This window comes from Pelodiscus sinensis, chromosome 1 (assembly GCF_052426305.1).
Source record: "Pelodiscus sinensis isolate ZL-2025 chromosome 1, ASM5242630v1, whole genome shotgun sequence".
Classification (NCBI taxonomy): Eukaryota; Metazoa; Chordata; order Testudines; family Trionychidae; genus Pelodiscus; species Pelodiscus sinensis.
Genome location: NC_143052.1, coordinates 107,155,618 through 107,182,184, shown reverse-complemented (window position 1 = coordinate 107,182,184; position 26,567 = coordinate 107,155,618). Strand labels below are relative to the sequence as shown.

General features: G+C 44.2%; 1 protein-coding gene across 1 annotated transcript in view; it reads right to left on the bottom strand.

Annotated features, from left to right (window-relative positions):
- Positions 1 to 2,265: 2,265 nt before the first annotated feature.
- The window catches only part of PKP2 (plakophilin 2), a 77,497-nt gene continuing 53,195 nt past the window's right edge, over positions 2,266 to 26,567 (bottom strand). Inside the window, exons 7-13 of the mRNA XM_075940244.2 lie at positions 20,344 to 20,461; positions 19,249 to 19,410; positions 18,569 to 18,742; positions 16,905 to 17,058; positions 14,866 to 15,055; positions 9,666 to 9,753; positions 2,266 to 6,918 (exon numbers count right to left, since the gene is read on the bottom strand). Coding sequence (XP_075796359.1) covers positions 6,850 to 6,918; positions 9,666 to 9,753; positions 14,866 to 15,055; positions 16,905 to 17,058; positions 18,569 to 18,742; positions 19,249 to 19,410; positions 20,344 to 20,461 — 955 coding nt within the window. The 3' untranslated portion in view covers positions 2,266 to 6,849. The remainder of the gene's footprint in view (positions 6,919 to 9,665; positions 9,754 to 14,865; positions 15,056 to 16,904; positions 17,059 to 18,568; positions 18,743 to 19,248; positions 19,411 to 20,343; positions 20,462 to 26,567) is intronic.

Sequence of the window (26,567 nt, the reverse complement as noted above, 5' to 3'; positions counted from 1 at the left end):
CTCCTCATTCTACTATGAAACTGGAAACATTCTATACTGATGTTTGGCTTTGATGGGCAGTGCTCTGTTAGGATCATCTGCAGACCTCCCTTTCTGCATTTGTAACAAACACCGTCAGAGGGAGAAGGCTTTCCTGCCACAGGCATGGAGGAACATAGCTTTCCTGATGTTCTTATCTATAATCTCATTTGCAATAAAAGGATGGCCTGCTCTGTCAATTTATTGCCAAGCCTCATTTTCTATAGTAAGCACCTCGATTTTCCCATTATACTCAGAATAACCCAGTTAACTCTTTGATGATCACTTTACTACACCTTGCGTGAACTGCCACAACCTGTACCCACTTGCAGCAGAGTGGTGGTAGTTTCACTGGCTACGTCTAGACTGGCATGATTTTCTGCAAATGCTTTTAACGGAAAAGTTTTCCGTTAAAAGCATTTGCGGAAAAGAGCGTCTTTTTGCAGAAAAGTGTCCGTGCCAATCTAGACGTGCTTTTGCACAAAAAAGCCCGATCGCCATTTTCGCGATCGGGGTTTTTTTGCGCAAAACAAATCTGAGCTGTCTACACTGGCCCTTTTGTGCAAAAGGACTTTTGCCCGAACGGGAGCAGCACAGTCTTTCTGCAAGAACACTGATGATCTTACATGAGATCGTCAGTGTTCTTGCGGAAATTCAAGCGGCCAGTGTAGACACCTGGCAAGTTTTTCCAAAAAAGCAGCTGCTTTTGCGGAAAAACTTGCCAGTCTAGACACAGCCACTGTGTTAAGGAGGCAGAACATGTCTCAATCTGGGCAGTGGGAAGGGGTGTGAATTCAGGCTGTTGGCCTCTGTCCTACAAGCGAAGGGGCAGAGAAATCTGAGTTCTTGGGGCAAGCTGCGATTATACACAGTTGGACACACAGATATGCAGACTCAGCGTAATTGAAGAAACAGACGAAGCAATCCCTCCGCTTTAATAAGCTGCTTTTTAGACAGGCTAAACACATCTAAATGCTGCAAAGTCTGAAGCTTCTGTAGTTTCAGGGCTCAGTATGGTTGTACCTCTTCTTCCCCACTGAGCTTTGCATAGGTGCAGTATTAGTGGCTGGGTTTAACTTAACAGAGACCTTATCGTTTCTACCCCAAACTGAAAAAAAATTATAAACCCGCATAACTCTTATTAACGTCACCTAACAACACTATTTTGGATATGATGTATAATTCTGATTGGCCAGGGAGAGCAAGCGAGACCTGCCCCTTACTTACCAGCCATGTCAGCAGAGAGAGGAAGTTAGACAGGTGGAACAAGGAAAAGAATGAACCATTCTCTGGCAGTGAATTCATCTCAACATCCCATGGTCCTAGCACAACACTATCAGCTACTAATTATTTCCGCTAAAAGAGAATGGAGGGTCTTCTGATTAATGCATCAGCTCAGAAGATCTGAATTCAATTCCCAGCTCTGCCACAGACTCGCTGGATGACCTTTAGTAAATCACTTAGTCTCTCTGGGTATGTCTACACTACCCCGCTAGTTCGAACTAGCGGGGTAATGTATGCATACTGAGCTTGCTAATGAAGCCCGGGATTTGAATTTCCCGGGCTTCATTAGCATAAAGCCGGCGCCGCCATTTTTAAAAGCCGGCTAGTGCGAACCCCGTGCCGCGCGGCTACACGCGGCACGGGCTAGATAGTTCGAACTACGTAGCCATTCTGAACTATCTGTACACCTCATTCCACGAGGCGTACAGATAGTTCGGAATAGCTAGCTAGTTCGAACTATCTAGCCCGTGCCACGTGTAGCCGCGCGGCACGGGGTTCGCACTAGCGGGGTAGTGTAGACATACCCTCAGTGACTCAGTTACCCCCCTGTAAAATGGGGTAATAATTTTTCCCAACTTCATAGGAACATAATGAAGATAATTTGATTAGAGTTGATGAGATGCTCAGATACTGCTGGTGTGATCAGCCCATTAGAAAACACCTCTGCATGGCTAGTGAGAACCTCAGGAAAGCCAAATGTTTGGGCAGATCACTATGGCATCTGCAAGAAATGCTGTAACAGGCATTCTATTGTACACAGTTTAATACAAGCTTTCTTTGGTACAACCAGAAACAGCTAAATGGCATCACTGCACAACCCTGTTACAGCAATTCTGTTTCTCCTTATCAAGGTCTAGTAACAAAAATGGACTTGCCCTCTTAAAGGCAGATAAAAATCCTCATTTTTCAAGCCTTAACTCACAACAAATATTTCCATTAACAGCAATATGATCCCAAGGCAGATTTTCCATTTGAGCAAATGCTTTATTATTTCTCCAGTTAACATTTTCTCCCCCTTGAAGTCCAGTTGAAATGTTTTTGAGTTCATAGTAATGAAGAAGCTCGGCTGTAATAAGTTGGCTTAGCAGAAATTGATTTTTATCAAAATAAATTTTCAATAGCACAAAAGTATGGGTTTTAAGCATTTTTTTCCACAGTTGCGGGACATTTTGGTGAATCAGACAGCACTAAAGCACAGCAGATATTGAGAGTCAAAAAAGTTACAGCTACCTAAACAGAGTCCCAGCCACGCTAATGTTAGTATTACAACATGTTTTATATGCATTAAGGTAGGGCTTTAGTAAGTTCTCAAGCAGAATTTTTCTTACTTTGCCTATCTATACATTTTGTTTATCAATGGAAATATTTTTTCATTGGCTTGTAAATGTATGCTGCTAAATGTCCATTTCACCAATTACCAATAAAAATAGAGTCCTTCCAAATCTAATAATAAGGTGTGTGTCTGTATTTCTTCACAAACATCCTTATTCATCATTCTCAAATGACAGCAGCTTTGACTTTTCATGCTTGCAAGTTCTAAATACATTTCGAACACTCATAATTTAAAAGGACACTGTCAACATCAAATAAACATATTACCACCATTAATTACATCTGAGTTCAATGTGAGCAGGGTTAGACCAATCTTAAGCACTTTTGAAAGTCTCCCTCTCAAGTCTTAGCTCTTCTATTTCTGTGGTACTTATGTTGGTTTTCATTCTCCACTTTCACCATTTATGCTCTTTGCATTTTGTGGTAGTACAGTGTATTTCATACTTTTATGGAAACATGCTTATGAATATGCATAAATCAAATACGTTTTATGCAAAAGAATTCTTGTAAGGTATCATTGGAAAGCTTGTAATCCGCTGTATGTGTATTTCAATTTGTGTGCATGTATCATTCCTGTATTTGAAATTAGAAATATGAAATGTAAACCTGTTTACTAATCTAGACATGCTAAAAGAGGGCTATTCGTAATACTCGATCTGTGAATGGTCTTGTTCTTCCTGTAAATCTGGACTAGGGTTGATCCTTCCAAGACATGTGGCCTGGTCACCTGATGCTGGAATCCATTTTGGATGCTGTACTTTTGATGGGAAAAGTTTCAACTGAACACAAAGGACATAAAGGTGGGAAACCAAATGGGGGAGGCCAGTAGGGCTGCCAGATGGTTTCAACAAAAATACTGGACACACTTGACATTACATCACAATCTACATTACATCTTCTTTAGAAAATACCGGACATTTATATTTCTTAATTTGTTTCCTGACTAGCAAGCTCAAATACTGGACTGTCCGGTTCAAAACTGGACACCTGGCAACCCTAGAGGCCAGACTCCAAAACACAGCCGTATACCATCTATAATGTCTGCTACAACTACCTGAGAATGAACATTAAGGAGGAGGACCAGGCTCAAGTTGGGATGCTAGTCATCTCGTGAGAAAAGAGGATTAGAACTACTGTTAGGATAAAAAATTGCATATAACAAGTTTCTTTGAGTACTAAATTTAGCTGGTAGGTTTTGTTTTATTTTGTTTAATAACCCATTTTGTTTGGTCTATCACTTGCAACGACATCAATCCTACTTTTTATATTTAATAAAATCACTTATATTTAGTCACCACTTTTTGACTAAGAACCCAGTGTAAGTAACTGCTAGCGGGGGAAGGGGGGAAGCAATAGCTGTGAATCTCTCTCTTTCATTGATAAAGGGGATAAAGAAGTTATGAGCTTGCTCTGTATGAAACTTTATAGAGAGAAAGATGGATTTATCTGGGGTTCTGATCCTATTGGAGCTGTGCACCTGGGGGCTGTATCAAGTCCCTGTCACTGAGCCTTCCCAGAGCTGAGCTCCTCTCAGTATCTATGTTACTTTGCAATGGGCTGTGACCCCTACTCTGTGCCATCACTAGGAGAGACTAGAGATTCTGGCTCAGCAGGACCTGGTGGCGGGATGCCCCAAAGGGAAGGCTGGCAGGTACACTGGTATTTCAGCATCCCTGTGATCCAACCTGTCACAAGTACAACAATGTTCAGTGCCACTTCCTACTGTTTGTTCATTAGTACAATGCAGCAGGGTTTGGTTTCACAAAAGCGGAGAGAAATATTCAGATTTTAAATGCCTGTTCTCAAATGCAATTACACACAGTGAAAACACTTTTACATTCATGAGCTCGTCTTCCCCTTGTGGGTTTTTAGTGATACCTATATTTGGGCATAGAACTTGTTGTAAATGTCCCTTTAAAATCGAATTATTTTAAGAGCCTCTCATTTGATGTTAGTCATTCTAAGCAAAGAAAAAGCCTCAACTAACATAAAAATGACCTGAGATAAGAAAACAGTGGTTTTTGTTAAATTTTCAGGGACAAATTCTCTAGTGGGTGTACATATGTGGCTCTGCTAGAAGTCTACGACAGCTACGTACACCTCAGAGCAGAATTTAGCTCCCTAGTCCACAGAGACTCATTTGCGTATACTGTTATGCTGTGGTTTCTTTGGTTATAGCCTTAGGTAAGGTAAGATCTGAAATTCTGGTAAAGACTGTTAAAATGAATGGGAACAATTCATGACCCATTAACTCTTTGCTCTGATCATGTGTGTGACGGGGAAGCCGATCCCCGCACTCAACTCAGCTGGTCGGCGGGCGCCAACAGCTGGGGAGGACTGAAGGCGGCCATAGTGGTGGCACGGCAGACCGAGGACCGAGCCCTGACGAGTCTCGGCGGCCCGCTGTTGCCTGCAGGCGGGGAGAGTGCCACTGCCGCCAGCCCAGAGCTGACGGCTGGCACAGCCGCCGGCAGGCAGGACTCCAGACGGGAGGGCATTAGGACCCAGGAGGGGCACCCCGGCGCGGTGAGCGCAGGAGGGTGGGGCACCGCCTGGGAAGCCCAAAAGGGCGAGCTTGGGAACCAGGAGGGGAGGGGAGAGAGCAGGAGCTGGCTGTGCTCTCAACCCCCGCAGGTGGAGACAAGGCGTGCGGAGGACGGGAGGAGCCCCGAACGGCGATTCCCCAGGATGCCACAACTGACTCCGGCGGGAGGCTTGGCGGATACGGGCGGAGCCCGTCGGCAGCAAACCCCCAACCCGGACGGGCCCGGCGCCGGCTGGTAACGGGCTACGGAGCCAAGCAGAGGCCGTGGGCACGACCGGCGACCCCAGACATCGGGTGTGAGGCGGGACTTTAAAAGGAAAGACTAAGAGAAGGGGGGTGCCGTAGGGACGGACAGTACGGACCTCGCCACAATGTGGCACAAAAGAGTTTCTGCTGAGGGTTTCCATAATGTTGAGGGATCATTTGGTGGCTCAGGGCCATGGTAACAGCTCCTGTGCCTGGCAGTGAAGGAGCTGTGAAGGTGATGACTAGGCAAAAGGATATTAGAAATAGGTAGGGCCAGATTCTCAGCATAAATTCAGTGTAGCTCCAATGCCTTCAATGGAGTGCCACCAATTATGCCAGTTGATAATCTGGCCTATAGAGTTTTATACATTAAAGATCAGCTGTGGCTTAAAGAAAGTTAAGAAAAATCTGTTAGGAGACAGTTCTTGTTTAAAAGGGCACTGAATGTTTTCCTCATTCAGGTGAACTCCTAACCAACAATCCTTAGTAATAAAGATAAGGGACCAATCTCTACTCTCTTTACCATTTCTAGCTATCCGCACAAGTTTCTTTTAAAAACTAAATGTTTCTCAAACTTGTCCATGAATCAAAATCAGTGCTTAAGCCTAATTAGCAATGAGTGACACATTCTAGTTCAGCCCAATGGTCCTGACACTTATGGAGGCTATTTAAATCTCTTTCTGAAACACGACCAAAAATTCTGGTGCCAGCCAAAGGGAAGCGGGGAGGAAAAGTGGGATAAATCTGCATTGCTGATTTGTCAATATTGCTATTGCTGCTGAGATCTCAAAGCAAAAAAGAGACTGATGAGCTACTGAACACATGAATCCAAAAAATAGAAAAAACCCCAAAACAAAGACAAACACCCCTCCCCTAAAAAAAACACCCCTTCTAACTTTCTGGGTGCATTTAAAAATGCATGTGGTAAAACATCTTTCTGTATATTCAGTTCCATTTCACACAGAGTGCAGATCAATTTTTAGTGCTGTGCATGCATAATGAAAGGAAGACTATAACTGCTGCTAATAAAACATTATTCCCTGAGTATCATACTTGAAATTTATCCCCTAGAGAATTTGATGTTTAAAAAGTGACCTACAAAGAATTTGTTGCAGGTCAGAATTTCAAACCTCCCAGTATAAATTGCCTATTGTTTGAAACACTGGCTAGTATAGTAAGTTTAAAAAAATTTGCACTAGGAATGCCTAACAATACCATCTTTGGCGATTGATATTTTGAAGTACACTCAGAACAGTGTGATGCAGGGTAAAGGCAGGAGAGCAGCAGCAGCTCTCCTCTGGTCATCCAAGTGGCATACAAAAGCAGTCTCTGTTTTGTCAGATACTTCATAGTTCACGGTGGCTAGGTTGATACTGAGGAGATAATTATACAAATCCACAGTCTCTCTATATTTGTAGCTTGACTTAGTCTTTGAGTGAGTTATATGCTCTCGTTGTCCGGTTATTGACGAAAACTATCTTCTTAAATTGAGCCTTTGGAAAGAAACAAAAATGTCTAATTAGCGTTAATGACAATTTTGAAAACAAAGGGAATACATAGGACAAAGGTCAACTGTCAGCTGCAGACAAAGTATGTTATTATAAAAGGATGATCTAAGATTTGATTTGATCTTATTTGGTCATGTAATTCCTTTTGCTTCTCTAGCAGCCTAATTTTTCAAAAATGAGCATTGATTTTGGGTGCCTCTATTTTTCATTGCCCTATCTAAGACACCTTAAAAGGGATTGATTTTTAACAGGACAATGCTCCGCAGCTTCTGAAAACCAGGCTCCTTCAAAGGAGTTTCAATTTGGGCACAAAAACTACTAGTGACTTTCAAAAATTCAGGTTATCCACTTTCATCTTACCTCTGTGACACTGTAATGAATTTGTGACGGTACACAATGGAGACCACTGCTAAAGGTAAATCAGTTACAGCACCTTACTCCATAAGCTAGATTTCTGGTTTGCAAGATACATATATTGCAATGTGTACAGTACTGGCACACTGTGAATTAACGAACACCGTGTTTTAATGCTAACTGTTTTATGATGAAAACTTTTTGCATTTTGTCTGCTTGTGCACTTTGCTTTTAGCTGCTGTGATGGAAAAGCCTTGTGCAGTAGACTTGTCTGCCAGAACTTAGATGAGATGCCATTATTTTTAAGTCTGCCTGGAGAGCTGTAATACATTAAACCAACTTACTACATCTGTGGTTGACTGATGCCCTATTTTCAGACAGGAAACAGCAGGCAGCCACAACTCAAAGACCTGCTTGTTGCATGGAAGGAATCATTCCTGTGGACTGGGGTGTGTCATCAGAGCTGGTCTTTCATCACCGCTTTGCTATGGTAACTCACGCACCCTTGGACAGGCGTGGTACTGGTCCTTGACACGAATGGATGATCAGCAGTTCCAGGGAGCACAAAAAAACTACAGACTTATAGCTTTTGGAAGCATCAGTGAGAAAGAAAATCTAATATTCTAAGTATATTCAGGAGTTCTTTGCTGCACTGGCCTTCTTCTCCACTTGATCATAGACCCTGGGCTAAGCTTAACAGAGTAGTCGCTAGCTCATCCAGAGTATCCACAGGTATGTGCTGGCTTGACCTAGTTTCCTTTCCATCCCATGGCTGTGGGGCAGCACTGCAGACAATAACTCATGAGGCAGAGGAATGCCAAACTCACCATCCGGAGTGTGGTTTACAATGCTTAGCCCTCCTTGTTGCGGAGGCTATGCAAGAGAAGAATGCTATCTTTGATCAGATTGCTTGGCCACTCCCCAGTGAACTACATTACATTTCTGACTCATAAACCCTACTTCATGAGGGAGCTCCCTCTTTTCTCAAGAGCTGCACTAGATAATAAAGCCATAAATCTTGGAAAGCTGGGTTCATTTGACTTCCTGAGAATTACAGAAGGCGAAAGTTCTAAGCAGCAGGAAGAAATGAGGACATTTTAAAGAAATACAGGGAAGAGGCAAGCAACTCAAGAGATTTAAGTGCTCCCCTTTGGTGGGTTGAAAATAGTAACTGCCGAGGCTACAAGTGGAAAAACAAGAGTAGAGTATTGGCCAATTCTGTTTTGACTGCTTCCTGTTGTTTAATTTGGTCAGCTCTTGTTCACCTGCCATTCCCTTTGAATAGGAGTAAGGCTACGTCTACAATGGCTCTTATGCTGGTAAAACATATGTCACTCAAAGATATGGAAAAATAACACACTCTTCATTGACAGAAGTCACACCCATGGAAGTGCTGCTGTGGTCAATGCTGTCAGTAAGAGATGCTCTCCTGTCAATATAACTACCACCCTCATTGGGGTTGCTTTATTGTGCAGACAGAAGACTTCCTTCAATGTAGCGAGTTTACCTGGGTGACTTTACAGTGGTGCAGCTCTCTAGGCCTTGTCTACGCTACACAGCTGTGTTGGCAAAAGGCATGCTTTAGTTAAAAAGTGACTGGCAATCTAATAGGATGCCCATGGAATGATGGGACTGAGAAAACTGCATAGTGTAATGCTGGACCTGCCCCATGAGGCATTCCAAACCCTTCCCAAAGCACCCTGCGACCAATGGGATAGCTACCACAATGCACTGCTCTCTGTGTCGATGCAAGAGCTGCTAGTGTCACTGGAGCATATCCACACAAGGAGCACAGTGTAGACATGCAACAGCAATTTAACAGAAGGGCTGGCTGTTTGTTGACATAACCTTTATTGACAAAACTATTCAGTGTAGATAAGGCCCTAGAAAAGGACACAATATAAGACCCGGGCTTCAAATAAGCAAATAAAAAAGCCCAGAACAGATGGTGGCACCCCACCTGCCATTTTGGTTGCTATCTTATTCCCTCCATATCAGATTAGTTCAGCAGGTGCTGCAGACACACCTGCTGATGTATAGCACCCCCCACCTGTACTATTGCAACAACAAGCAATAGCATCCACATCAACTCTGGCAGTATACAGGGAGCCCAAAACAGAGGTGATCTGAATACTCAAGGGAGCTTGAGGGCACTTGTTATCTAGCAGAAACCAGCACACAAACACCAAATTAAGACTACAAATCTTCCCAGTGTGATCAACACCATGGATTTGTTAGCAGCAAGGCAGACCTATTGGATGTTCTACACGTGTTCTAAATAAAGGACATTACATACCACAAACTGCACAAAGAACCCCCCCTCCCCGAGCAGTTGAATCTGCAGGCAGATGCAATGTCTGCACTAACCCAGGGCTTACCTTTTTGTAGGCACTGTGGAGATCAGTGTGTAACCACAAGGAGTACAGGAGGATTGAGGCAGCTTTGCTAGTTTTGCTGAGTGCATTGCTGCAATGTGTAAAAATTAAATATAAGACATTTGACTTACCCATGTGTGAACACAATGTGTGCTCAGACTTAAAGACATGTTTGTTTATGATCAGTTCCCCTTTCATTTCCCTGACAAGAGCGGAGTCCCCCACTCCCTGCCACCTAACGTAGCATAGGGAATGCATCTCCCTGCTTTAGCTAGGTTGTGATGATATTCCCAAGAAACTTGTCTGAACTCTCCACCTCTAAGGGGTGTTCACTGAGCTATGGCTATACTACAGAGTTTTTGCGGGAAAATGGCGCGTCCATACCTCAAGTGCGTTTTTACGCAAGAGAATCAAAAGAACAGAGGGTTTTTTGTGTAATTGGTATTCCTCTTTCTACGAGGAAGAAGCCTTTTTGCGAAAGAGTTATTTCACAAAAAGGCATGTGTGGACGGAGAAGAGGGTTTTTTTTGCGTAAAAAGGAGGAAAGAGGAAAAAGCACAGGTGCCCTGGTGGCCATTCTGTGCATAGCAATCACTGCTTACTTTTGAGAGTGTCCATGCAGTCTGGACGCTCTCTTTCGCAAAAGCGCATTGCTTTTTCGATGCGCTTTTGCAGTGTGGACGCGCTCTTGCACAAGACGTTTTTGCAGAAGATCTCTCCCAACAAATGCTTCTTGCACAAAAAGCCTGCAGTCTAGACATAGCTTAAGGCTGAAAGACACTGCAGCACAGTAGTCCTATTGAAGGCCCTTTGTACTAGTTAAACCCCATAGTAAGGATTAAAGTGGGGCTTTGATTTAAGGGGGGTCCTGTGAGTTTTACCCTTGTGAGAGAGGGGCTGGCACAAAGAGATTTATTTATATAAAAGACTTAATCCTTCAACAGATGAATTTCCTATAATAGCATGTTTACATGCTATTATCTGTGCCTGATAGGGTATGTCTACACTACAGAGCTAATTCGAACTAACTTAGCTAAGCTAATTCGAATTAGCGCAGCTAGACTTAAAACCTAGTTCGAATTAGCGTTTTGCTAATTTGAACTAGCATGTCCACACAGAGTGGACCCTGAACTGAGGTTAAGGCTGGCCGGAAGCAGTGCCGGCAGGGCATCAGATGAGGACTTAGAGCGTGGAGCTGCTGTCTCAGGCTAGCCGAGGGCTGTGCTTAAAGGGACCCGACCCCCACCCCGGACAGACAGTTCTCAGGGTTCCCCGCTTGCAAAGCAGTCTTGGCTTGGAGTGCCCTGAGTGCCCACACGCGGAACATCACAGCACTCGGCCATCACCCTGGCTGCACTTGCCACAGGCTGCCATCCGAGGGGGGGGGCAATCGGGGGGCTGCAGGAGAACTTCCACCCCGAGAAGCCTGCAGAGCCAGCCCAGTCCTCCCCATCGGGGGCACATACCCCATTCCTCCCTCACCTCCTTCCACTTACCCTTCCCTAGCCCCCCTTCCTGATGTACAAAATAAAGAAAACGTGTGTTCAAAAATAGAATCTCTCTTTATTGAACAAAACTCGGGGAGACTGGGAAAAGGAGGTGGGAGGGGGAGAAGGGAGAGGGTGGGAGAGGGGAGGGCAACTAAAATGATCAGAGGTTTGGAACAGGTCCCATATAAAGAGAGGCTAAAGAGACTGGGACTTTTCAGCTTAGAAAAGAGGAGACTGAGAGGGGATATGATAGAGGTCTATAAAAGCAGGAGGAGAGGGTGCATAAAGAAAAGTTCTTCATTAGTTCCCATAATAGAAGGACTAGAGGACACCAAAGGAAAGGAATGGGTAGCAGGCTTCAAACTAGTAACAGAAAGTTGTTCTTCACAAAGCAAAGAGTCAACCTGTGAAACTCCTTGCTGCAGGAGGCTGTGAAGGCTAGAACTAGAACAGAGTTTAAAGAGAAGTGAGATAAAGTGATGGAGGTTGGGTCCATGGAGTGATATTAGCTAGGGGGTAGGAGTGGTGTCCCTGCCCAAAGTTTGTGGAAGGCTGGAGAGGGATGGCACGAGACAAATGGCTTGGTCACTATCTTCGGTCCATTCCCTCCAGGGTCCCTAGGGTTGGCCGCTGTCGGCAGACAGGCTACTGGGCTAGATGGACCTTTGGTCTGACCCAGTATGGCCATTGTAAGCTCAGGGGTCTCAGTGGACCACCTTGATTTTCATGCACACCTGCTCCTGGGTGGCCAGGCTGGCAGCTCTCCTGCCCTAGACGGCCACTTTCCTGTGCCTAGTGCGGAGGTCCACGATTTCCGCACTAGACCAGGCGGGTGCCCGCCTCTTGCGGTCCCGGCAAGCTCCCGGAAGCCGCCAGCCTGGTCCCGGGAAGAGGGGGAGAGCTGGGGGGCATCGGGTGGCTGGCTCGAGCTGTTCCAGGTGCAGGGTCTGCTAGCTGGGTGCTGGCAGGCTTGCACCTGGCATGGGCACCGTAGCCAGCCCATGCCCCTTTAAGGGGTCCGGGGCCGGGAGGGGTGCAATAGAGTTTCCCTGGTGTTGGCCAGAGTGGCCACCAGGGAAAGCTGGGGAGGGCTAGCCTCCCACTAGTTTGAATTAAGGGGCTACACACCCCTTAATTCGAACTAGTAAGTTCAAACTAGGCGCTAGTGTAGCGCCTATCAAAGTTAATTCGAACTAACGTCCGTTAGTTCGAATTAAGTTTGTAGTGTAGACATACCCATAGAGTCTGTATGTTGCATGCCCTTTGTACAGGTATAAAATGCAGTGTAAATGTGAGAAGCTGCTTAGGCTAGTAGAGTAAAGGTATGCCTGAACACTGTGAATTACTTCCATAGCTCTCTACATGCTCTAGCAGCATCTCTCCTGCCTACTCCTACCAGTGTAATATCCCCCGCACTCCGAGCTGGAGCCTTTCCCTGCCCCAGGGAGCAGCCGGAGCTTTCCCCACAGCATTGCCCCTGCCAGCAGGGTTGCCAGCTTTCTAATTGTAAAAACCAAACACCCCTCCCTTACCCCTTCTCTAATGCCCTGCCCCTACCCTTCTTCAAGCCCTCCCCCATACCCTCTCCATTCCCCCTCCCTCCATCACTCACTCTCACCTCCACACTCACTTTCCCAGTACTGGAGCAAGGAGGTGGGGTGCGGGAGTAGGTGAAGGCTTCAGCTGGGGAGGCAGGCTCTGGGGTGGGTCCAGAAATGAGAGAGGGTCACAGTCTGGGAGGGGCCTCTAAGCTCCAGCTAGCTCTTGGGTGGGGCTGGAGATGAGGGGTTTCAGGTGCTGGAGGGTACGCAGGGCTGGGGTAGAGGGCTGGGGTGCCAGATGGGGGAGCAGGCTTCCGGAGGGTGTTAGGGTATAGGAGGGAGCTCAAGGCTGGGACAGAGGGTTGGGGTGCCAACAGATCCCCAACTGGCAGTGCAGGGGGGCTAAGGCTGCATCCCTGCTTGTCCTAGCTCCATGTGGCTCTCCGTCTCCTAGGCCCAGGGGCAGCCAGGGGGGTTTGAGTGCTGCTCTCTGTCGTAGGCGCTGCCCATGTAGCTCCCACTGGCTGCAGTTCACAGTCAATGGAGCTGAGGAGTCAGCGCTTGGGGTGGTGGAAGCGCACAGAGCTGCTCAGCTACCCCTGCCCCTAGGAGCTGGACATGCTGGCTACTTCTTGGAGCTGTGTGGAGCCAGGGCAGGCAGGAAGCCTTGCTGCACCACTGACTGGACTTTTAATGACTTGTCACTGGTGCTGCCAGGGACCCTTTTTGAACGGGCACTCTGGTCAAAAACTCGACACCTGGCAACCCTATCTACACACATCCTACCTGACACACTAGTGGTGTGCAGTGTCAGCACAGCCATAGCATATCACCTTTTGAGGAAGCACTTAAAAAGCTGGAGTTATAAAAAAGGACTTCATTGTTTTACAAATGATATTTGATTTAAGTCACATTACTCAATTATTATTTAGACAGTATATTCCCTGAACTTATATTTTTCCAAAACAAAAGGAAAAACTATGTAGCGCTTTAAAGACTAACAAGATGGTTTAATAGGTGATGAGCTTTTTGTGGGCCAGACCCACTTCCTCAGATCATATTCAGAAAGAGAATTGGCATGATCATATATACCAAAGGTATACAATGAAAATGTGTAAGGTAATTAGCATCTTTGTTAAGTTAAGACCCATTCGTAAAGTGTCAAATTTAAGCATGAATGAAAGTTCTGAAGTTTCTCTCTGTAATCTGATGTTAAAGTCTCTTTGAAGTAAGATGCATGTAATAAGGTCGTTAAGACTATGTCCAGGTAGGTTGAAATGCAAACTGGCAGGTTTTTCCTTGTGAAGATGTCTGATTTGTGGGCATTAATTCTTTGGTGAAGTGTGAGAGGGGACAGACCCATACTCTCCTATAGACAACCACCTAACCTCAGGAAGATTCTTACCAACCACCACAGGTCATACCACATTAATACCAACCCTAGAACTTTCCCTTGCAACAAACCCTGTTGCCAACTTTGTCCACATATTTACTCTGGTGACACCATCACTGGACCTAACCAAATCAGTTATACGATCAAGGACACATATTCCTGCTCATCCAGAAATACAATTTATGCCATCATGTGCCAACAGAGTCCTTCTGCTATGTATATTGGACAGACTCTCAGACACTTTGCCAAAGAATTAATGCCCACAAATCAGACATCAAGACATCTTCACAAGGAAAAATCTGTCAGTTTGCATTTCAGCCTACCTGGACATAGTCAGAACTTTCATTCATGCTTAAATTTGATACTTTACGAATGGGCCTTTACAAAGATGCTAATTATCTTACACATTATAAAGACAGCTTCCCCATTTAACACCCCTGATTGACTTATAAATAGCTATTCCCTCCCTCCCTCTCCCTCGCCCCACATTCTGTTCTAAATCTGATTTGTCAGTTTAATAATGTCTTCACTTTTTTCATTGTATTCCTTTGGTATATATGGTCATGCCAATTCTCTTTCAGAATATGAGCTGAGGAAGTGGGTCTGGCCCATGAAAGCTCATCATTTATTAAACCATCTTGTTAGTCTTCAAAGCGCTATATAGTTTTTCCCTTTGTTTTTGCAACATCAGACGAACACGGCTACCTCTCTACTTATATTTTTCCAATGAATGATGCTGTTCTTTTATCTTGGGGAGGGAGATCTTTAAAATAGCTCACCTGTCACTCATGCTGATGTTTATTATCTTTGGTATGCCATCTGTATTTAGGAGAAGCCGTGCATTCTGGGAACTGTTATGGGTCAGGTTGTACAAGGTGTAGCAGGTAGAAGCTGTGGTCTCACTGGTAACATCTGACCCTGGGACAGAGTCAGGAAGTATGGAGACCAAATCTGATAAGACGTTTCTGGCTAGAGGATGAAAGGGAAACAAGGAATTCAGTTACAAATATACCATAAGTTCTGCTTTGTACACGTAACACATTAACACCAGATTTACTCTACCTATGTTACTGGATGTCCACTAGCAGGTGGGCTGTTACTTCAGAAGAAAGTTCATGATTGTATTTTATATTTAATTGTGGGTATAATAATGTCTATCTGTAAATATTGTTGGGCTGATATTTCCTCCCTATAGTATATTTTGAAAACGGCCCCCTCCCCGCCCAGTCTGAGACAGATTAATATAAATTATATTTTGCTCCAACCCATCTAAACAGGGGTCATTTCACTAACACTTATAAAATGTTTTTGGACTGATTATAAAAAAATTATGTTAGTGTATCAATTCTGCGCTATGAGATATACATTATGGGCCTGATCACATGAGCATTTTGAACTCCAATTCAAGGCCTTGAGTTAAGAATGTGTATAAACCAATCCCAGTTCAGAAAAGCAACTAAGCATGGGCTGAATATCAAATATACTTAAAGTTATGCAAGTGCTGAAGTACCTTTCAGAAAAATGCTTGAAACCAAATTCTGACTTGAGAACAAAACAGTGGGAATTCTGGGTACTCGGTACTTATTAAGATATGCACAGCAATATGCAGAATGGATCCCTACAATAGAATATGCTTAAGATATTGAGTTAAATGATTCACTGGGCTGCATTGGTAAAGTGGGCGGGGAGTCTCTTGCATCCATACATCAAATCATGTTTATTACTTTAGTGCTTCACTTAGTCTCAGTACTTGAGGACTGGACCCCACTGTGCTAGGTACTGAGTAAACACAGAGTAGCAGATGATCTCTGTCCGAAAAGCTTCTGATCCAAATAGACAAGAGACAAAGGATGGGGAAAGGGATAGAACACACATGTAGCACAAACAACAGCTTGATTCTAAACACACATGCATAGATGTGACCTAGTGTTATTCTACTGTGCCACTGTAAGAATGCTCGTATAGATGCATTATGTCAATGGGAGAGAGCTCTCCCATCAACATAATAAAACCAGCTCAACAAGTGGCAGTAGCTATATCTCCCTCTGACATAGTGCTATGCATGCTACCACTTTTGCCAGCAAAACTTACTCCCTCCAGGTATGTCTTTTCACACCCTTGAACAATGTTCCTGCTAATCTTTTCCATCTATGTGTGGATGTTTTCCATCTATGTGTGGTATATTTTTTTCATGCGCACCAATAGAAATAAAAAACCTAGCTGTGAGTGCTCTGCTAATCATGTGGGTGGCATCTGAATTTCTTTTAAGTGGCTGCACAAGTGCCTAGCTTATAGGGAACAGTGCTTCTGAATGACAAAAGTTTTGCCAGCAGACATGCCAGTGTAGACAAGGCCTTACAGTAGTGCCAGTGGGTAAAGGCCACAATGAGAATATTTGGCAACATAACAGTGACCTTGACAGCTACTGGCTACATTCAAAGTGCCAAATATAGGGGTTAATTACTCCATAGTAAACCTGTGAGAGTATGAATTGCTTTAAATACAAAACTATCTTCCCTCTCCAAAACTCCAAAAAGTTCTTTCCTTTAACCTTTTCTGAAAAGATACCGATGAGAAAAACATAATACCGTTATTCAGAGAGAATCTGAGCTTATGGTCCTCACTTGGACAAAACCTATATTTCAGCCAATGGGAGCTCTACCCGAAAAAAGACTGCAAGCATTGGGCCCTAACTCTGTTAAATTCACAAATCAAATCTTTTCTTAAAAAGAAAGAAAGAAAATAGAATAGAAGGAAAACTGAAAATAAAGGAGAGACAGAGAGAAAATCTGAAAGAAAACATTACCCCTTTGCTCACCTATTTCACTCTGCAGAGAGGCATTGCGAGACAAGTTCCGGAGCAATGAAACAGCTGTCTTCCTTACATTTGGATTGCTTACATGCAGCATGTATCGAATATTCTGAAGGCCATTTGCCTTCTGGACCACAGTATAAGCTGCTGAAAACGGCATCTGTCATAAGGCAGACAACTTTAATGAGCCACTGTTACGACTGTACAGCTGTGTAAACAACCATCACATTAAGTTCTCATTTTTTTTAAAAACGAGTAATTCTGTGACACCTTAGGGTATGTCTACAGTAGCCACCCTAGTTCGAACTAGGGTGGCTAATGTAGTAATTCAAACTTACAAATGAAGCCCAGGATTAAAATATCCCGGGCTTTATTTGCATGTTCCTGGGCGCCACCATTTTTAAATGCCCCATACTTCGGACTCCCTGCCTATGGCTACACGCGGCACGGGCTAGGTAGTTCGAACTAAAGCCCCTAATTCGGACTACCGTTACTCCTCCAGCAATGAAGGAGGGTAAAAAGGGGGACTCTCTGAATTTATAACAGAAAAAGAAGGGATGGGGGAAACACCACAAAACCAAACCTGTCAATTGTAGTGCTGGTGCTAATGAAGCTAACTGAGTTGGTTGGAAGCATCCCACACTTAGCTTTTGATATCAATGATGTGTTAAATGTGAGGGAAGCTGGTTTTATAATGGGCCATCCCGTTCATGTTTTTAAAAGCACAGGTGATGCAGTAACGTGGTACCCTATAGGGATGTAAAAGCCTGACTAATTCATTACTGGTGAAACATGTTGGTTAACTAGTTAAACTATTAAAGGAGAGTGGGCTGGAGGAGAGGGGGAGAAAAGGTACTTAAGCTGCAGGCAGGGGCTGCTCCAGCCCAGGGAGCAGCCCCTGCCTGTGATGCACCCAGGTCCACCATGGACAGGGGCTGGTCCAGGTGACTGGTGCAACCCCTATCCACAGCGGGCCCCCACGGGGCTGGAGCAACCCTCTCCCCATGGTGGGTGGAGAGCTACTCCAGCCCCCACCGGTTAACCTTTCACATCCCAAGTAACCTATTGATCATTTTCAGGAATGTTTGTGATATTAGCCCAGATCATGAACTATGTGGAAGCTAGGAATGGAGAGATGGGTGATGCAATTGCAGCTCTAAATCCCTTTTGCACCACCAAATCCTGGGATTGTTTGGCTAGTCAGTGGCATACACTAGAAAAGTGTCAACTGATGACACATTAGAAATACTGTGGCTATGCGTGTGCCAGAGGGAGTTCTTTGCTCCTTGAGGAGCTTCATAAAGTAATAACTATATTATTAGAAGACGGTCCCTTCCAGTCCTAGTATACTAGTATTCTATGATATCAATACTATATACTCCCATGTCTTCATCCCCATCCCAACTAATTAGCCTGTTACATAGAAAGAGGAACATACAGAGAAGGAACTGCCCCTTAATGTGCCAAGAAGAAAATGTTCACAATTCTAAGCCTGGCCCTCCTCATGTCCATGTATCAAGTTTCACTCTCACTGACCAACTTATGAACTTGCAACTTCAAAATAGGGGTCTGAGTTGAAAGCTGTAAATATTTCACATTTCGGCCCTAGTCTCCGCATATCTAAAATTAAAGAAAAAAAAAACCATGAAGCATGAAACAGGATAACTTACTGGTCCACTACCTGCGGTGAGGTTCTGGAGAGCTCCCAAAGATGCCTCTTGGGTGAAGTCTCTTGTACTTTTTGCTATTAAGGAGAGATATATCCTAATAAGTGTGGAATGCCAGAGTGATTCTACACCTTTGGGATTGCTCTTTTCCTCACGTAGCAGAATATCTTGTTGCTTCTAAACATGTAAAACAGATCAAACCTTTAGAACTGGAGAATGTAGATGACGCAGTGCAACACAATCTAAAGCATGCATTCTGTAACCGTAGCCTGATTTTGCTTTTATTTTTACTGGTGTCAATCAGGAGTAACCCCTCATGGAAGTCAAGAGAATTAAATGAGTGCAAAAATGGTATAAAAACAGAATCAAGTCAACTGCATGGCTCTTCAGACTCCCAGATATGACACACTAAAATATTTTGTGGGCTCAAACAATGGTTTATAAAAGGTAAGTATTTAAAATATTGGGACATCAGACGTAATACTAACAACAGTGCCTCACAAACCTACGTGCTTCTAGTGAAGCGTTATTCATTTTGAAATGAGATTGGTTGGCTCACACTGATAAACAAGTGTTAACCGCAAAGGACTACAGGTTTATTGCAGCTATCATCAGATCACCATTCACCAGCATCCATGCTAGAACTACCGAAAAATTCAAAGTATAATAAATTCACACATTACCACTTTCACTTTCTTGCTGCGTGTTCCAAAGCAACCCATGCTTTTATCATTGGTAGGAGAATTTCTTCTTTGCATATAAATGTTTTGGCTGTAACTGCCAGGAAGCTCTGACTCTAGCTGGTAGGAGAGGTTATGCAGGATGCACACGCAGTTTTCTGTGGCCTAAAATAATGAAGAAGTAAATGCCATTATAGCTTTGCATGTGTTGGAGACGATATAGGCAGAAGGTTTGATTCAGGATCTTACATGGCTAACCTTTGCATTCCTGGTCACCTAGGGTATGTCTAGACTACATGCCTCTGCTGGCAGAGGCATGTAAATTAGACTACCCGACATAGTCAATGAAGCGGGGATTTAAATATCCCCTGCTTCATTACAATAAAAATGGCCACCGCGCTGTGCTGGCTCAGCTGATCGTCGGCACAATATGGCAGTCAAAACGCGGATCGGTCGTCAAGGAAAGCCTTTGCCAACTGATCCTGTAAACCTCATTGCACGAGGCATAAAGGATCGGTCGGCAAAGGCTTTCCTCGTCGACCGATCCGTGTCTTGACTGCCGCGTTGTGCTGATGATCAGCTGAGCCAGCACAGTGTGGCAGCCATTTTTATTTTAATGAAATGGGGGATATTTAAATTCCTGCTTCATTGACTATGTCAGGTAGTCTAATTTACATGCCTTTGCCGGTAGAGGCATGTAGTCTAGACATACCCCTATAGAAGAACTAAACAATAGTGATTAGGCCATCAAAAGCCATGGGGTGCTTTTAAATTCCCACTACGTACCTATTTACACCTTTAGATGTCTAAAGACATTTAATATCTACCTCTAAATCCCTTTTATAAATATGGGGCACTTGATTATACTCACTGAACGATTTTTGAAAACTGTACTCTTTGTACTCTGTGTGTTATCCTCATAAGACGCAATAATAAACCCCTCCATGAAAAAAGTCTTATCTGACATTTCATCTCTGCTTAGTGAAAATGTGATGTTCCTTCACAAACATTTCCATCTGTCTCTAAGAAGTGAATGGTTTGGTTGTTTTTTCCTCCCAGTTAGTCTTGGTGCAGAATCCTTTGATTCTGAAGAAGTACCTTATCATCAGGCTGGTGGTCTGCAGTGGTTCCTTGGATGTAATACACAAGAGAATCAATCAATCCATCACATTCTCTCATCTTTTTCCTTCCTTCTGGTCCAGCAGAACTCAAGTTTCTGTTCAGAACAGAATACATTGGTAAGAAGAGATTTATTTGTAAGGTCACTTTTTTTGTATCCCTTTTACCCTTTGGCCCAACAGTAGAAAAGATACTGACACTGTGGGGCTATGACTGGACTCCCCTGCTAGGTGTCACCAGACACTGGATAATCAAAAAAGTCAGCAAGTAACAAAACATGGCTTCTAATTAAAGTTGTCATCTAAACCACACAATATTACATACTGCAGAGGAACAGATGCATCTATTTGTATAGAATAAGACCTGCATCAAACCTCCCACCCAGAAACTGAACCAACCCTTTTACCATGACCACTCATCTATAGTTATACGTGATAAGAAATTCTGCAACATCTGTACAAACTTAGGTGTTATAATGGAAAGCCACTCCTTTCCCTACACCTAGCATTTTAACTACTTATTCCCCAATTCCATAACTCATCCTAAGACAACTCTGCACACTTGTTTAGCTCATTGCAATTTAAAGTCTTAGTTATGAGGCCAAATTCAAGTAGCCTCTTTACTGATTTAAAAAAAAATCCTTCTAATAGAATTTAATAGACAACTATATTCCAGCAACAGAATCTATTAGGCTGATTTTAAAAAATGTATAGAATTGAAAAGAGGATTCTACAAATTACTTCAAACCCCATTAGCTTTGCTCTTACTTATATTCTCTTTTCTATGTGTTTGTACAACACTAGTATCCAAAGAGGCACCAACTTAGTTGGTATGTACATGCTAGTGTACTATAAACTGTAAATAATGACGTTAGCACTTTTACATAGAGGCATCCCTTTGGAGCTGAACCCCAATTAGGAGTTTGTTTTTCAAATTCACTTTTAGAGTTAATTTTTATATTGTATTTCCTCCTTCCCCAGCCCCTCTCTCTGCTTCTTCGTGGCTAAAAGCAGAGATCAGGAGTGGTGGTGGGAGTCCATACTCTGTTCTACCAGGTTCAAAGTCTCAGCTTCAAAACTGCAAGAGTGAACTTTTTCCGACTGCTCTTCACCTCACTTGCTGAGCAAAGGCGAACCAGAGATTAATTCTGCTGCAGAAGCAACTTCCCCAATTTGGCGAGTGTTGAAGGGAAGCCCACAGCTTCTGTGAGTGTAAAGGAGAGCTTAGCCCAGGAGGGCAAAAGGCCCAGAGTTTGCTTACAGCAGCAGTGATAGGAATGGCACAAGGGAACAGGAAGTGGGCCTTCCCTGGAGTTGCTTGGAGATGAGTCACTTTTGCTGCTGCTGCTGCATGCAAAAAGGAAGCATGAGATTAGGCTTTTGCTAGACCCAATGGGAAGGCTCCCTTTACTCCTCTATAGTTCCCACAGCAGTGCTATGAAGAACTGTTGGACTGGTCAGTGGTGAAGTGCATTCTCCTTGCTGGCCTTTTCTCCTCTGCTTTTTGACCACCTGATGAATTTGAAGGCTTATCAGCTATCAATATTTAGTTCCCCTTCGCTCTCATAGGCAAAAGAGAGGTGGGGGATATTTACACTCACTTGCTTTAGTCTCCCCAGTATAGGAACATAACCTCGATTCCCTGTTTGCTTCAAGGTCCCTTTATATAAATGGGGCTTAAAGGCAGCAAGTGGGTGTCTCCACCCCAGGGCATGCCCTCTGTGTAAGGGGCTTTGCTTATAAGGAAACTTTACACTGGCCTCCCTTGCTATTGACAGAGAAAGGTAGAGGAGAGACAGGGGACATGGTTTCCCTGCTTCCTATGGCCCAGCGAAGACTAGTGGGAGTTGGACTCTCAGTTAGTCAAGCCCAGAGGTCTCCTGAAGAGTCCCAGAAGAGAGGAGGTGCAAAGGCAATGTAACATCACCTTTCCCTTCTGTCCCAATTCCAGCACAGAGTACTCCTGAATCTATGCTGCACAATTTCATCTGCCTCATAGACCCACAAGGAACAACTGTCCGTCCCAGCTTCCAACCAGAAGATCTGTGGTTTGTGAGAGAGAATCTTAACACGAACTATGAAAGTGAGTTAAAACCCCCAAAAACTCCCACTGGAAGCTGAGCCCCAAATGAGCTACCAATTTATGGAGAGAGCCAGGAGGCCAAAACATTTATTCTATAACTGAATGTGATCTGAATTTCAGACATCAGACATCTAAGCCTCACTATTTAGGCCTCAGGCAATTCTGCTGGTGAAAGGGACTGGACTCTTCACCACATTTCAGATTCTTTGTTGGAAAAGAGTATAAAATGCAGCCTGAAGATCAGTCATCAAAAATAAAGCAGCAACATTTCCCTTTAAATGACTCACACACAGCAAATATATCACAAAAGTTTAATACAACCAGATGGCAAATTACATTGGTTTACAATTATTAATGCCATAAAGCTGATGAGCTACCACAAAGCTCCCTGGTGTTTATACATGGTAGAACAAACAGATGTGGTGTTTTATATGTTGCCAATGCAGCACTCATGCTTTTTTGCCTCTAGTGGTATTCAGGCAATTTAAACAAGGATATGCGGTAACTGCAATTTTCTTTTAGGTCACACTTTATTAGCAGTATCCATTAAATCTGAGTTCATTCATTCTTGTGTGAAAGGATATGGAGCAGAATGAATGCATTTGGAAACCAAGCTTATTCACATGAACTTCCATCCATGTTGCTTTGCAATTTAGTTTTCCTTTGACACAACACACTTGAAATAAGTCATCCTTTTTGGTTATGTTGACAGAGAGGGAGACAGAGAGAGAATTGTATGTAACAGCCTTGTGTGTGCATATCAAAAATAGTTCACTAGCATGTAAGAGTTAAAAATATAATGAATGATAAGTATGGAATTTCCATTACCAGCAAAGACATACCAGCTGATACGGAATTGTGCTATGCCACAGCATGCTAGTTTAAAATCACTGTACACAAAACAGGCTAATGTGTGAATTTTTGATAGCAGCAGCCATAGTGCTTGGATCTAGAACAGTGCCAAATCTTACAAAGGCTGGAGTGCAGCCTTACAATGTGCTATAAGTCAAGGGTGTCACATGACTTCACCGCCCCAGGAGAACAGATTATGCTTCATCTCATAAAGATGTTTCTGGAAAACCAACTAATTATTCTTTGTAAAAACAGGTTTGGATCCTGAGATGGGAAGGGCATATTAGAGCAAATGATTTACTAGAACATAAAACAAGGACAGATTTTGAAAGAAAAGAATACTGCATAATACAGCCACTCCCCAAGTTACAACCATCCGACTTATGGACAGCCACACATGCAAACATAAGCTCACCTGCAGTCTCAGAGGAGCAGGCAAGAGGCACAGGTGATGGAACAGTGCAAGTGCTGGCCTGAGGACTCCAAAGGAGCCGAGGGCAGTAAGAAGCCAGCAGCTGGAGAGAAGTGGCGCTTCGAAGGGGAAACTACCTCTTCTCTCCAGCCACTGGCTGACCTCTGCTCCTCTAGCCCATGCTTGTGCTGCTTGTCACCTTCTGGTGAGCGGGGACTGGGTGCAGCTGATGGGGAGCGAGGGTGGGGAGAGCAGAGACTGGGGATGGGGCTGCCAGAGCTGGTGCTGAGCCTGTGGAGGGTGGTGTGGTCAGGGGATGGGGATGGCTGCAGGAGCAGAGCCCATGGGGGGATGCCCAGAAGTTCCCATCAGAATCTCCACTTGCCTCCTCATCCTCCTCTCATTAAACCTGCCTTTCCTCAAGCATCACTATTAAAAAAAGTCAACTAAAAAACTGTTTCTACCAGTTTCCATTGCAAATATACAGAATTTCAGCTAGGGATGTTAAATTCAGATTAACTGGCTAATCAAATAGTCGATGCAATTTGCATTGACTATTCGATTAGTTGATAAGCCTCAGCCTTTGAACCACAGCAACTGCCCCCAGGGATGTTGATACACTTCAAAGGTGAAAGTGCTGTGGGGAGCATGGGGCCAGCAGGGGAACTCAAGCAAACCCCCGCTGTCCCCGTGCTTCCCATGGCATTTCAAAGTGGCAGTGCTGCATGGAGCTCAAGGTCAGCAGGGGAGTCCCCACCTGACCCCAGCTGCATGTGGTGTTTCAAAGCGACAGCGCCGTGTGGAGCCTGGGCACTGCCACTTTGAAGTACCCTATTTTCTTCCCTCCTCTTTGCTGCCTTTTTCTGATAGAAGCAGGCAGGGGGGAGGGAGATGGGGGAGAAGGAGCAACTAGTTGACTAGCATGTCAACTATCCGATAAGCATTTGCTAGTCGTTCACATCCCTAATTTCAGCTACTTTATGGGTTAAATAGGCTTTTGTGGGCTACCGTGGGAAACAAACTACCATTTATAACATTGTTGCTATGGGATAATGTTTTTTGTTGTCCCAAACAACTGACTGACAAACTTTTGGAACACAAACCATTTGTAAGTAGGGGACTTCCTGTACAGTAATTCCTCATTTAACACGTGCCCACTTAACACGTTTTTTGCGATAGCACGATTTTTTTTTTTAGGGAACGTTTTTTGAATTACACAACCACCCCCGGAATAATACGATTTCCCCAGCCGGTCCGTTGCTGGTGGCTGCACGGGGCTTCCCCCACCTCTCTGCAAAGCGGCGGGGAGTTCACCGCTCGCTGCGCCATTCCCCAGTGACTCCCCCTCGCCAGACACAGTGCGGGTCCCGGCAGACCTGTCACAGGTGCATACTCCCAACCCAATCTCCCTCTCCTCTTCTCCCCTTCCCTTCCCCAGAGCCAAACACCTTCCCTCCCTGCTGTGACTCAGTTCCCTTTCTTCCCCAACCTTATGCCCCGGTCCCAACAGACACCACCGCTTGAAACGCAATCCCCACCTTTTCAATTATTTTCAATGGGAAAATTGACCCCGCATAACACGTTTTCACTTAACACGATCATTTTCTGAAACATATCTACAGTGTTAAATAAGGAAATACTGTACTTCAAATATTAAAGGTTGAACCGAACCTGGGGGCAACCCTTCCAGCACTGTGACACCTTGTGGAATGCTTGTATTGTACTTTGATGGCCTATGCATCAGTTGTTATGCAGATCAATACAGAAGTTTTGTACTCTTGCTGTGAAAATGAAGGTCACTGAAATTTTACTGAAAAGCTTGATGTGTGAAGGCCAAAGATGAGAGTCTTGCCTTCCTATGTCACTGGACAATGGCTTTGCTAATGTCTTAGGAAGTTCAGAGTGCAGCATTCCCTTCATGCCTCCCAGTTTTGAAGTGCAGCAGCAACATGGGGTCAAGAATTCAGGGATGTATTTAGTAACAGACAAAGGTGCTGGACTGGAAGCGGATGAGCTAGAAACAACGAGGAGGAAATGAGTGGATGGTGAAGCTGGGTGGGAGACCAGAAAAGACAGGGACACGTGGAAGGAAACTTGAGAGGATGAAGATAATGTAAAAAGGTCCTGTTGCAACAGAGGTCAAAGAGGTGGAATGTTACAGCAGCACCTACAGGATCCATTTGAGATCAAGGCCCCAGTGTGCTGAGCACTATACAACAATATTGTGAGAGAGACAGACCCTGTCCAGAGAGCTTCATGTCTAAATACCGTAGGCAGTGAAAGTGTAGAAGAGAGGATGAAGTAGCAGCATTTTATAGATGGGGAACCCAAGCACAGGAAAACCTTTTGACTCTTCCAAGGTCTCACAGGAATTCTGAGTCACAAATGGGAACTCAATGCAGATCTTAGGATATGTCTACACTATGGAGAAGATCAACCCTCCAGAGGTCGATTTTCTAGTGTTCGATTTAGCAGGTCTAGTGTAGACCCCCCCAAATTGAACGCTGAGGGCAGCCCCTGCTGGCGTCCTGTACTGTGAGGAGTAAGGGAAGCTGATGGGAGCATGTGTTCCCTTTCGCCTCCTGCAGTGTAGACGCTGAGGTGGCTCGGCTTAAGGAAAGCCGAATCCAGCTATGCATTTTGCGTAGCTGGTTGGTGTCCCTTATGCCGATCTGACTGGTCTAGTGTAGACCAGGCGTAATCCCTAGGTTAAGGGCTTAACCAAAATAATCAAAATGCATTTTGCTGGGGGACAATGCAATTATAAAGCGACCCACAGGAAAGATTTTAAAAAGCCAGGACTGGTCTGCTGAAATAAGGAAGATTGGCGGCTGTGGTATGCTCAGCACCTGGTCTG